This window comes from Gavialis gangeticus, unplaced genomic scaffold, assembly GCF_001723915.1.
Source record: "Gavialis gangeticus isolate Ggan-Ray unplaced genomic scaffold, GavGan_comp1, whole genome shotgun sequence".
Lineage (NCBI taxonomy): Eukaryota > Metazoa > Chordata > Crocodylia > Gavialidae > Gavialis > Gavialis gangeticus.
Window position 1 is genome coordinate 18,598,582 of NW_017729014.1, and position 13,797 is coordinate 18,612,378.

At 48.9% G+C, this 13,797-nt stretch overlaps 1 protein-coding gene across 1 annotated transcript in view; it reads left to right on the forward strand.

Annotated features, from left to right (window-relative positions):
* EFHD2 (EF-hand domain family member D2) overlaps positions 1–11,872 on the forward strand; it is a 19,047-nt gene extending 7,175 nt beyond the window's left edge. The window contains exons 2-4 of the mRNA XM_019511887.1: positions 7,299–7,446; positions 8,808–8,942; positions 9,613–11,872. Coding sequence (XP_019367432.1) covers positions 7,299–7,446; positions 8,808–8,942; positions 9,613–9,747 — 418 coding nt within the window. The 3' untranslated portion in view covers positions 9,748–11,872. The remainder of the gene's footprint in view (positions 1–7,298; positions 7,447–8,807; positions 8,943–9,612) is intronic.
* Positions 11,873–13,797: the final 1,925 nt, after the last annotated feature.

Genomic DNA, 13,797 nt, shown 5'->3' on the forward strand with positions numbered 1-13,797 from the left:
CCCGAGGTCTACTGCAGGTTGCTTTTATGGGCTTTAATGCAAGCTGTGACTTAAGTACATATTTTGTTTTTTTTCCCCCCCAGTGCAGATGCACCCTGTGTGGGTGGAGTAGCTGTACGTGCCTTCTATGGCTAAAGCTCTACATGCAATTACACCTCTCCCATGTCCAGTCCAGCTCCTCTCCTAGCCTTTCAAATAAGGTTAGGAAAGAGCTAGCATCAATTAATTTCCCTTCCCCAAAACCACTTTAGGCAGAGATCCAAGTCAGCCATCCTCCAGGGCCATGTTAGTGTGTCCCTGCTTCAGAGCTTCTCTCTTCTTTCCCTGTTGTTTTCTCCAGTTGTGCATTTCTTCTCGGTATGTGCTGCAGACACTTCCTCTTTTTACCTTGTGCCTCATTTTCTTGAGGAAGTGGGGGGAAATTTGTTTGCCACGGCTGGCAAGGCAGGAGAGCTTCCTTGCCATCAGCCTCCTTGCATTTAATTCAATAAGTTTCAAACACCTTTAGAACATCATTTGAAAGGATCTTGCTGCATTCTGCCGTCTGCATTTTTCTTGGGTAGTTTTCTAGAGGGGAACCCAAGAAGCAGCAAGACGGGAAGCACCGTCATCCACTTCTATGGTCTGGGTCACTCACAGGCTTAGTCATCCTGCTTTCCCCGAAGCTGCTGTGGTAGAGAGCTAATGATCAGCACTTGTTTGCCATTGGGATCATATTTAATGTCAGATGAAAGGCCTGCGGAGGCTGCTGAATTCTGTGCTGTTCTAGCTCTCGCTCTCCCTCTTTAAAAAAGAGGAGACACCAGATTGAGGAAGAGGTTCCTCCCCCCCAGAGAGAGATGCTAGATCCTGCCTACCCAGCACCTGTGCTGCTCACTGCTGCGTTACTCAAGGAAGCCACACACATCTCGAAAGTGCTGGTCATGTCGACGCAGGCTTACGGCTGAGTTCTCCGTGTTGTGTTCACGAGCCGAGTCCCAACCATGAGGCTCTAGCTAAATCCCATTAAAAAACATGCCATCTCCCAGCTGGAAGCAGGTTTGTGACATTATTTCTCTTTGTACACTATGACAGGCCACATCCCAAGTAGATTTGTTGGCCTCAAACCAGGAGACATCACTGTTTTAAGCTATCGATGGTCCCTAGCACAGACGCAGGCAAGGCAGAGTACCAGAAACAGGAAGAGAGGGCTAGCAAGGCATTCAAGCCCCCTGATACGCAACTGCTCCAATGCCATTTCTTTGGGGGTTGAAGATAATGGGGCCAGCTAACACTTGGACCCCAAATAGAAGCACGACGCAAGCCTGGGTGCAGGAGAGAGAATTCCCTGTTCCCCATCCTGAACGTGGTGGGGTTCACGTCGCTGTGACAATTCATCCATGGGGTTAGATGGGCAGCTGCATTGAATTGCCACTGCAGATTCAGAGGAAAAGGAAGTCTTGAGATGCATGCAGGAAGGTAGGTATGTGACTGGGCACGCAGAGAGCGAGTCATGCTAGCTAGAGGGGGATTTGTACTATAATCTTAATCCAATGTAAGCAGACCCCAGGAGTAGTGCAAGGATGGAGAGAAAAAAATTGAGTGGGCAGCAGTAGTCTAACTGGAGCTGCAGGGGGCTGCCAGGTGGAAGGGATCCAGGCTAGAGAGAAGCAGCTTTTCAGAGCTGGGTTAGTCACCAGCTATATGTTCAACCTAGGCAAGCCTACCTACGATTACCAGAGACCTTCCTTCTCTGCCATACTGCAACAAGGCCCAGAGACCACAGCAAGGGAAAGGATTAGAGAATTATTGCTGCTATGAAAAGCAGAGGTGCAGTAGGACTCCCATGGAGGAGTCACAGTTGCACTAGTTGGTAAGATGAGATGGATGCATGGATTTTTCTCCTGGAAGAAAAAGCAGCTCAAGTGGGCATATTTTCTTGGGGCTTTTCTGCAAAGGGACACAGTGAAATGCATGTAAGTGAAAGGGGCATCAACGCACTTAGGCAGATGCTCTTGTACAGCCTCCAGAGACCAGTTGGGCCGAGGCAGCTTTTCCCTTAGTCCCTCCAAGTGCCCTCCTGAATGATCCCTCATTGGGCTGCTCTCAGCTTCCCCAAGGTAGGAGAGGCACAGAAAGAGACAAGCAAGATGCTTCATATACTTGTTTTCTCTGTGGTCGTCCATCACTTCCAGCGCATGAGGCTGCTTCAGTGCCTCCAGATTCCTGGCCATATTGATTGCTCAGTCTCTGGGGGCCTCCAAGCTGCCCGCAGAAGGGTGTTTTGAAGAGAGGAATTGCCAGTTGTCCCTCAGGCTCTGCAGGAGTCAGGAAAAACTGTGTCACAGTAAGGGTGGCCCAAATTTGGAATGGGCTCCCAAGGGAGGTGGTGCTCTCCCCTACCTTGGGGGTCTTTAAGAGAAGGCTGGATAGGCATCTGGCTGGGGTCATCTGACCCTAGTGCTCTTTCCTGTCCAGGCAGGTGGTCAGACTCAATGATCTGTCAAGGTCTCTTCTGACCCAAGCATCTATGAATCTATGAGTCCAACCCTGTGCTGCAGCTGGTGGGTGCTCAGAGGTGTGGTATGACCTAGCCCTGGGTCTGTGTCAGGTCTAGTTTCACCCCTGCGAGGCAGGGATGAGCTGTACTGCTGGGATCTTGCCGTTACAGACAGCCCAAGTTACACCATCCCTAGCAGAAAGCACAGAGATGATCTTAGTGCAGCTCCTCATTCCCCTGCCTGCATGGGGTCTTAGACATGGCTGTCAGGCTGCCTGGCAGCAGACCGACCGTACAGGCTGACGGAGCATCCTGCAGGCACAATCTTTTTTGGGAGGCAGCCTAGGACACTGGCCAGCCCCCAGTCCTGCACAGCACCAGCTTCCGACCAAGGTCGGAAGTGATTAAGCCTCAGCCGGCATCACAAGGTGGAGCAGAGCACGGTTCTGGTTTCAAAGCCTTTGGAGTCAAGAAAAAGCCACCCTTCACTGCAGCTCAGAGCTGAGCCTTTCCTCCCCGGGCTCCTAAACACAAGGCCGAGAATTGCTTAGAGCACTTTCATGCCTCACTTCAGGGACTGGAAAGTACCCACATCTACCCATGTACCTGATACATGTTTCCACCTGTTTCTCATTGCTCTTCTGGATTGGCAGAAATCTTTGCCCTTATACCATCTAGAAGCAAGTTAAGTGCCAAGAGACAGACTTTTAAGGGCGATTAGGTGCTTAAGTCCCATTCATTTTCAGTGGGAGTCAGGTGCTTACATACCCTTGTCCCAAAATACTAGGGTAAAAGAAGAATCTCCAACAAAGAATTGGTATGCAAGTGATCCTCGGATAAGACTGATCATAGGGACTAACCCTAACCATGAAAATAGCGTAGTTTTTGGACAGGCAGCTCTAGTTCATTAAAGCACCCAAATTTGGTTTCTTCTTAGCCATGCAAAATGGAGCAGGTAAGTGGCACAGCAGAGCAGCTGTGGCTTTTGAGAATAGTGTCTATCACATAATCTGATTCACAGACTTAAACAAAAATCACTTGATTTAATGGAAACAAAGTCATTGATCTAGTGACACACCTCTGTTTTGAAGCCCCCTTCAGAGCTATTTTATACCTTGGCAGAGAGACACACACACATACACACCCCACAGTTATCCTGGCACAACTTTCTAGTGCATTCACAACCTATTACTTAGGAGAAAGGAGGAGGAAATCAGGATGTTTAGGTCATTTGTTCTATCCCATTAGAATTGACAGAAACATCAATCTATGTTTATATTTGGTGCATGAAGTGCATCTACTTAATCCAACCCCATAATGGCAGTTGTCTGCCTAGCTTGCAGCCTGTATGGTCCATGCAGCTTTTGACAAGAAGCATCTAACCTCTCATTTAGTTTTTCAGCTTCCCTTCCAGTTTCATATAGTGACCCAAGCAGATACATTTCTCCCAGCAAATGCAGTGCACCTGGGAATGCATTCATGCACTTGTGCATGCATTAGCATGTGCCCCCCTTGTCTCCCACCACAGCCCCCCTGCAAGCAGGGGACTCACCCAGGTTCTGTAGCTAGGGCAGTCAGCTCTCAGGACAGGCTTTCAAAACAGTTCTTCTTCCTCTCAGAGAAGCTTCCCAGGCCCAATGAACAAATCAGCCCAAACCAGGGTAAGCAAGCAAGCAACCCAGAACCTGCTGCCATCCTTCAGGTAGTAGGAGAGGGGCCTCTCTGGTCCTAGACTCCTCTCCAGCAGTAGCATCTGTCCTGTCTCCCTACACTTCCCCCTCTGGAGTTTTTAAACCTTCTTCATGGCTTCTCATTAGCTGATACCAGCTCCAGCTGGCTCCCACTTGCTCAGCCCAGCAAACTATTATCTGCTCAGCACCTGGGTTTCAGCCCCCTTGAAGCCTGAGCAGCACCTCCTTACATAACCACCTATAAATAAAAATCAATCCTAAATGTCATCTGCCTCTCACATACTGTATGGTTTCTTAGTAAATGGTTCAAGAGTTACCCCTTTTACTGTGGACCTCACATATGTGAGCCATGTAATACAGACATTGCCTTGGTAGTGCTTTTGCTTGTTTCCAGAGACTTGGTGGGGGGGTTTTGGTAGCTCAGTTATGGAGCATAGTAAATCCAGACCTCAATGCATGTTTACAACTGCAATAACCACTTCAAAGCAGGTTGCCTTCAAACCTGTGTGTTGCTAATGGCCATAAGAGTCAGCCCAATCTGCCGTGCTTGGTAGCTATAGCAGGATTTACCTGGAAAGCATCTGAAGCATGCTTTATCTTGTTTAGTAGTGCCCAATCGATGTAGAGGAACAAAGCACTTTTGAATTAATGAAGCCAAGAGTAAGACGTGGCATCATTCTAAAAGCAGCCAGATCCCCTAGGGAGCCTTTTAGTGGGACTATTAATGCCCACTTTAACTGTGTTGTAAGCCACAAAAGCTGCAAGCTAATGGAGCACTCAGCTGCAGTGCGGGGGCCTTGCTTACCACTGCAAAACACTGGTGTAAATCGGAAGGAAAGCTGAATGTGATTGTAACACTCTTGGGTGCTCTTAGTGGTTTCACACATGCCTTCAGTGGGTTTGAAACATCCCCCCCACCCCATGTCCTCCTGAGTCAGCTGGTTTGCTGTTGCTCAACGCTGTACCATAAACGCTTCAATGCTAATTGTGATGGCATTCACAAGTATGTCTGAGATGCACCTGGATCTAGCAGTGTCCTTGTAGAAAGGCACTGGAGACGGGGCTTCTGCATTTTGGGACAGGACAGAGGGAAATGGCAAGCTGTTTCCCCTTCTGCCCTTAAACCCATGGCCACAACTCTGCACACATCCAAAGATGACAGAATTAGAGCTTCACTAAACAAGCTGTTCTTCCAGCCACTGAGCTCCAGGGATCAGCAGCAGGAATGTATTTGCAGGCTCACACTGGAGAAAACTTCAAGGTTTGGGGCTCTTCAGCCACTGGGGCAGTCCCTCCTGAGCAGCTGAGAAGGCCTACAGAAATGGAGCCTGGAGAGGAGACAGATTGGGTTTTGAGACCCATGAGCAGGTGCCTCGTGGTGGATGCCAGTACAAGGAAGCCATGAAGTGCATCTTGGCACTCTGGCTACTAATACATGTTGATTCTTTCACCTGGGAGAAACTAGATGATCATCCGTATTAGAAGACATACGGCAGGTGCATGGCTTCCACTCTTTAACTCTTTAGGGAGCCTCTGTATTGTTCAATAAGCAGTAGCCTGTGGAGAGGGTTTCCCAGGGCGCGCACACTGTTATTAACTGTGACATTAAACATACCACAGTGCCCAAGGAGCAGCCAGAGGCTCCCTTGTGCTGGCCACTCAATGGAGCAGTAGACAGTCCTTGCCCCAAACAGCTGACACTCAAATTGTTCCTCAGCCCCTTCCCGGTAGTTAATTTAGTAACTGTATCTGCTGCCAATTTTGCAGAACCTCGAGCAAATTTCCAACCTCGAGTACCTAACTCCGGAGCCTGGTGCTTCCACTTCCAAACAGGCAACTGCATGTAGCAGTCCAAGCCCACGCTCAGCAAGGCCCTCGCTTGCACACGGGCTTCTGCGTGTCTCTTTCTGCCTCTGATCCCAGCCAGCGTAAGAGTTATGCCTTGATGCAGTTTGGCAGTCTCAGTTGGAATGAACGTCTCCCGGTTGGAACAAGTCTGGGGCAGAGCTGGGAGTCCATCCCAAACCTAACACCCTGCAGCCCTTACCCACCAAACAGTGCTCCCTCATGTATGATGCAAAGAGCACGTCCTAGGGAAGAGCTACTTTACTTCACATGCACTATGCAGCTTGTGGAAGAAAACAATGTCTCTGGGACAGTAAAAATGAAACATGTTTGCTCCATTCTGTTTGCCTGGGGACAGACCTTGCATTTCTAAGTCTCTGTAGTGCCGTGTCTAAATGCCACCAGCATGGACACCTGTGGACAGCAGACTGTGTAATGCATGGGGCTAGTCCATTAAGAGGCAAAGCTGGAGGCTTCTTGTAGTCAGCTTGCCGTGGTACAGCACAAAACAAAGCTCCCTCGGCTAGGTCTGCGTGATCATAGCTGTAGCTACGGCTGCCGCACAGGTGTATCATTGGAGAAAGAGGAAAGCTACCATGAAGGCGAGTGCTTTAGAGGCCTGATGTGAGGGCAAGCGCATGCACATGTTGTATAACCCATTTCCCCGCAAAGGGTTCCCGGGACAGTTCTGCATCTGCTTTGTGCCAGCTGAAAGGCAGTGTTACAGAGGTATATTAGCCTGCTGTAGCAGTGCAGTATGGGGAGCTTGTCTCATGTATGGGGTTAGGACTAGCTCACACATACACACCCCTGCACACACACATTTAGCTGCCTGCCTGATCCTTCCCAGCGGGGCGAGTTTCAACCGTGGTGGGGTGATTTCTCCCTCTAGTGGCTGCTGCAAGATAACAACCTGCAAGCTGCAGCCAGGATGGTTGCCCCTGCACCTCTCCTGCCCCCTTCATCCTGCCTTCTGCATGACTTCAGATTAACAGGCTAACCACTCTTCTCCAGCTCAACTGAGGAAGTCTCGACCTTTGGTGCTGAAGTCCCTGGGTTCCCATGCCACTCATGACATGGGATGAATGGTGCTTAGACCATGCGGATCTGACCTAGCAAAAGGAGGGCTCTGGTGAGGCACTGGAAGGCAGGACCTTCTAAGAGTGCTGATACCTTGGGGAGGGGGAACAGCAATAGAATCTGCCAAACCCAAACTGACTGGAGTAGAAGATGGGAAATCTATCTCTATTGTATTTACTGGGCTCTCTCTCTCTTTTTCTCAGGTACGATGCGGGGAAGGACGGTTTCATTGACCTGATGGAACTGAAGCTAATGATGGAAAAACTTGGCGCCCCCCAGACGCACCTTGGGCTGAAGAACATGATTAAAGAGGTCGACGAAGACTTGGACAGCAAACTCAGCTTCCGGGAGGTAACTAGCTTTACCTAACAGGTGATCTCTGGGTGTGCCCTGTCCACTGATGACACCGTGCTCTTGCCTGGGGTAGGGGTGGGACCCTCTTCCACCACCTCACCTACAGAATCCTCCTAGTCCCCTACCAGCCTTGCTGTTGTCTTTCACATCCTCTCTCTTTACCTGCCCCGTGACACGAGTCTCCACTCTGCAGGTCGTCTGTGATCATATAGAAATGTTCAAATGGCTCTCCCGAAAGGGTCTGTCCCTGGTCTGACATCCCAGCCTCGGTCAGACTAAAGCTGGTGTGTTAAGGAGGAATGTAGTTGTCCAGCTCCAAAGCAGAGTGGTTCTACTTAGCTTAGTATTGGCAGGATTGAAAGAGTGCTGCAATTTGGGTCTGCATTCCCACAGTCCTCTGGAGCACTCCAGCACTGCTTGTGTGTCGTTGCTGATGTAGGGCACTGATGGATGTATTGTGTTAAAAACCCTCCTACATCACAGGAGGTTGCCGGCAGGTTGTGCCTTCCTCCGAGCCCCTTGCAGCACGATCCAGGTGCCTAATATGCTCCCTCCAGGGGCAAAAGCTGTTCTGAGTATGGCACTCACTTCCTTGAACAGTATTAGTGCCCAAGCATGTTGGTCTTTGGGCTGTTTTAAGAGGTCTCTGCAGATCAAATAATCCCCCTGCTCAAAGAGAAGTAAGACACCTGGCTTTAGTTTGCCTGTCGGCTAATGGGGATCACCCACAACTCAGGGAGCATTTGGGGCTGCCTTATCTCAGAGAGCAGATGCCCATACACAAGGCTGAGCTTGCTGGCATTTGTGCTCACTCACTCTCTTGCTGCAATTATATCAGCAGTTGCCTCTAAAATACTAATGTGCAGATGTGCAACAGACACACAGTGCCACTTGGTATCATGAATATTCATGTTGTTTGGGCCTAGAGTAGCTAAATATCATCATGATGCCCAGTGGCCCCATTATCAGTGCCTGAACTGCCAAGGTTTCTGTGCTACTCTGCAATCTTCTAACTGGTTCTCTTGTGCCTTAAACAACTGACCCGAAAGCTGCACGTGAGGCTAGGTCCAACAGCCAAGAAGGTGGGTGAACACCAAGGAATCCTCTTCTACTCTTAGCTCTGCCACTCAACAGCTGGGATGACTTGCCCAAGACATTTCACTCTGTGCCCCCTTTTCTCTGGTTAAAATGTTTGCTCTTCAAGGCAGAGACTCTTCCTACAACACATCTGCCCCACACCTGGCCCAGTGATGCCCTGATGTAGGTTAATAACAAGCAGGGGAGTGAGTCTGCCTTCAGGGAAACTCCACGTGGCCAAGTGAACCCCACAGTGAGTTTGTGCCTTTCCCTTTGTACAGTTTCTTCTGATTTTCCGCAAAGCCGCAGCAGGTGAACTGCAGGAGGACAGTGGTCTGCATGCCTTGGCGCGGCTCTCGGAGATAGATGTCTCCACTGAGGGTGTGAAAGGAGCCAAAAGCTTTTTCGAGGCCAAAGTAAGATTTTTAATGCATCATTTCCCTGCAACTTGGGAAAATTCCATGTTGGGACTGGGTTTTTATTTTTAAATGACAGGGAGTTAAGACATGTGGATGATTTTTATTGGCTTATTGGGGTAAGGAAGGGCAGCAAGTTGCATGCCAAGCCTAGCAAATGCTCCTGACCAGGCTAAACAGCTGTTCAAGCTCCTTTATATAAACCATGTGCTTCACTCTAATAGGGGTTTTACAAAGCCACTTGGAAGCCAACCCTCCCCACTGACACGTGTGCGTGTGCTGCCTGTCCAAGCCAATGGCAGCTGCCAGCGTAGGAGGCTCAAACTTGGCCCGTGGCCTGCAGAGCTGCTGCACATAGCATCTGCTCTTCCTGGGTTGCTTCATTTGAATTTGTTATGCTGGTGAATCTCAGCTGGAAGGGGAAAGGTGCCATGGTCTGGAGCATGCTGCTGATTTGCATGTGATAAGCCTAGACTGTCATTCGTGCATCAGCACCGCATGCTGTATTGGCAAAGTGACAGCTAGAAGCCTCAGTGTTAGGGTCTCATTCAGAGCCCAATACACTCAGTAGTGAGATCCCTTTTGATTTTAATGAGCTTCAGATTGAGCCCTTAAAAAAGTCACTCGGTGGGGTTGGGTCTTCTGATTTCACATGTGATTGGATTCCCAGGTCCAAGCAATCAATGATGCCAGCCGCTTCGAAGAGGAGATCAAAGCTGAGCAAGAGGAGAAGAAAAAGCAGGCAGAGGAGATGAAACAGAGAAAAGCGGCCTTCAAAGAATTGCAGTCCACGTTCAAGCAATGATCTCACAGGTGGGGGATCTCTCTGGAAAGGACCTCCCAGCACAGAGTCCCAGGGAGACACCGAGAAAACGCCATGTGGCAGATGTCTGCAATGAGTTGTGTAAGCGTCGATGGTTGAAGGGACCAATTGATAAACAGCAGCGTGTGAATCCGGAGTGGCTGGACCCCTTCAGGTGCAGGCTGCTGATGGGTTTGTTTACCACACTGCTTCCTTGCACTGTAAATACTGCAAGGGGAGACTCTGGCGCTCCCACTTCCCTGCATTGCCATTGGTCTTTAGCCTGTGTTATCTGTGATGATGTGTGTCCGCAAACTGGTTTGTGTGTGCGTGTGTGTGTGTATACAAGGGTGGTGGTAGGGGGAAATTGCTTGAAGCCAAATGCTTGATATGTGCTTTGTACTCTGGTGTGTGCTCTCTTGGTATAAGCACCTGAACGGTATAAGCACCCAGCCTTGAATGTACTGGACCCTGGACTAGCAGCTGCTGCCCACGCAGAAATGCCACCTGCCACTTTAATGTACACCATCTCCTGGAATCAGACATTCTGCACTTAATGCTTTAAATCAGTCACAGTAGCTGATACCTTTGTGTGGGAAGCACTGAGCAGAGGTAGAGCAGCCTCGTGGACCAAGCAGAGGGTGCCGGAGGAAAGGGAGCTCAGAGTTCTCATCCTGCCTCTGGCACCAATTCACTGTGTGGCCTTGGGTAAGGCACTTTAAACTGTCTCGGGCTTTCTGCCCCTATGGGGGTGGGAACAGGAGGGGGAGGTAGGATCCTACTCTTGTTCCTGTGGGGTTGAGGAGAAAATGGGTTTGGATTAGGTTAGATGCTTGGCACCTCATCTGCTGGTGTGTGCGAGCTCAGAGCTGGAGCCTGCAAGATGTGGAGAGCTCCCTGAGCTGCTGGGGGCTCCACGGGCAGTCAGCACATTGGAGCTGCTCAGCATATTGGCGGCCAAGCCCCAAGCACCATGTCTCGCTACAGAGAAACATCAGCGTGAAGCAGAAGGCAGAGCAAGGTGGCATCTCCAAGACTGGTTCAGAGGTTTTGTAGACAACAACCTACTTTGTCAGATACTGCTTATCATCTATGTGGCCTACAGAAGCTCTGGACCAGAGATCCCCTTAGATGCTGCCTTGCCCTACCTTCTGCCTGACTTCAGCCTAACTCCAGTGTGAGGATGGGAGACGGCCTAGCTCTGTAGATAGGGACACGTTCTTAAATAGATCAGTCCCATCCTTTTGGTCCCATCTTTTATTTAAAATAGAGAATCTGTATTGGCTCCAAGTCACCATGACACAAGTTGGGGCACTAGAGGTAGGTGCACTTGAGATAGGTGAAGCCAAGGGAAACAATGACACCTCAGATGCATCCCCACTTCAATGGCCCTGAATTCCTACTGTTTAGTTTAGGGATGGGTTCATTATCCTACTAGTTGTGGGCTGGACGATGCAGTCAGCGATAGCACAATCCCATGTCTGCAACATGCCCTGATGTCCCGTTCCCTGAACTGGGAAATCAGAATGAACTGCACTGGGAGAAGTAGTACAGGGACAGACAGGATGGCACATGTTCAGCCCTAGAAAATACAGGGACGCACAAATGCAGTAACACATGCAACTCGCCGAACGCAGCTACAGCTCTTTAAAAACCAATACCAATATTCAGGCTGGAAACGATGTCCCCCGCTCCACCCCAAAGTGCTTTTAATTTTTCTTTTCCTTTTGCATGCACTGTGATTTTGAAAAGACAGGGTCACACCCTAATCATTTGATTCAGTCCTTCCAGGTTTTGTAATGAAAACATAAAGCATAGCCAGGTATTGAACTGCACATATGACATGTCCAGCTGGAAAAAAGGGGTACCACATTTGCATCAAGTGATGTTTGTGATGGAAGCCAATAAACCTGTGTGAAGCTTGTGTGTACACATGGAAAGCCCTAGCCACTGTTAAAATTCAGATGAGGAAGTGGAGTGTGATACCAGATCTCAAGTATTGATGTGTACTCTGCTATTTGCAAAAAGATCTTTACCGCTGTTATGCAAAACCAACCAATTTCATATCCTCATGAAAAGATTAATGCTTGATTGCTTTTAGACTAACCCTTTATTTTGGTAAAAAAAATTAAGAAATCCCATTGGCGGATTTAGAAGTGTTATTATTTTTCATATTATAATCTGCAAAAAAAAAAAAAAGAAATTATATTAAATAGTTTCTTCCATTCTTCTACGGATTTTCTTTAGGAAAGGTTTATACAAGTGAATTCAATAATTTTTGGGGGTTTTTCAGAAGCTTTTTCCATTCACTGGTACATTGTTTTTTTTCTTAACTAAAATAAAAATTATATTTCCTATGTGTGCCGTGTGGTTGAATTAAGAATTTTGAATTAAGAGGGATGAAGCATATATCTGTTCCTTGAAATGTGAAGGTGCCCCCACCCACTATCTGAGATGCTGCCCTTACACAATATATGTGGCTGCAACTTGGCAGATAAAGTAGTTGAGAGTTTCAGTGCTATATAGTGAAGAAGCAGATGTGGACAACCTGACACCATCAGAAGCCCCTGTGTTAGCGATACAGGAAGGCCTGGCAAAGACTGTGTCACCAAAACGTGCACCATCCTGCCACATAGGAGCACATCGGCAGTCAGCAACTCATGCCCAACTCTTTCCCCTCTCTTTGCTCAAACAGTGGCTTCAAAGCTGGTTTTTTTCTGGAGTCAAAGCAGTAGGTGCCTTAAGGAGGAAACACAGCACTGTCACCAGCTGCCGATCAGCTGGGGCCTCCACCCGGGGTGCCCACAGTCCAAGCCAGGAAGTGGAGAGAAGAAGTAGGGTTAGACTCTCCCCTTGGTTACATACTGAACCCAAGGGGTGGGGAAAACATTGAAAAAAAGCCACTCGGGGGAACCAGGTAGGTAGCAATCCTGTAGAGTGGTCCTTAGCACAGAAGTCCTCACTCCCAGCTCCTATATCGATCCCTGCAGCCCTCTGTTAAGGAAAAGTCTCTGTGTGGCAAAGGATAGTTACATTGCAACAGGCATTTTTCAGGCTCGAAGCCCTGTCAAAGACCAGTTGCCTAGAAAAGAGATCCCCTGCCCGAAGCCTTTTAGGGATTTTCAGTGAGCTCTAACAGGATTCACTACACGACACCGAATGCAAACTAATGAGACCTGGGGCTGTACCTTGCGCAGGAGAAGGAAGAACAGAGGTGGAGGGGAAGTGAAAGCAAAGCAGGGAGCTGTGGGGTAGGAAGCAGAAGGGGGAGGACAGTGCTGAAGTGAGCGTGACAGTCTTGTCCTGTTGCTACCCAGTCACAGCATCCACCTCCATCCTGGGCAAGTGCACACACCGGTCAGGGGAGCTGCATGGGAACCTGAGGCAGCTCCCCTCCTACTAATCCGCTTCCTTAAGCCTATGCAAAGAAGCGATGGTCTCGAACACATGCACGCACCCACCATTGCTCAGTCCCCAGATCCGCCAGTCCAAAGACTTCTGCACACTGAATTTTATGCCTGTTAGTTTTACGGAAAGCTGAAGACAGTATTATGATTGATAATCTACACCATCCTCCCAGCACCCAGAGAACATCTCCTCATCCTTCCTGCGCTAAGCCCATAACATCTGCTTGTGCCAGAGTGCAGCTGCACTATGATGGCCATAGCACTGATTTCTGCAAACATGCCAGGGATGATTTGTAGGTCAGATGTGATAGGAAAGACAGACCCCCTGGGCTTTAATGCCAATCAATTTACAAGCAACACTTGCATGCTTATATATGTGAGGAAAGTCAATAAAAGTCAGCTGCATCTCCGGCAAACAGTGTGGATCTTGGTGGCAGGGAAGCTCTGGGAAACCTGAGCAGCTGGTTACACCATTTCCAGGATGTGGCTGAAAAATGGGTCCATAACCAAGGACTTGTTTGGCCTGCTGTGCAACACCTGTTAGCAAATAGCCTTGCTCCCAAGTGCCAGAGACATGCTCCTGACTCCTCCATTGTTGTGGGAGCTTGGTCGAGTTACTAGGAGGCAGTGGGGGGAAAACAGTCCT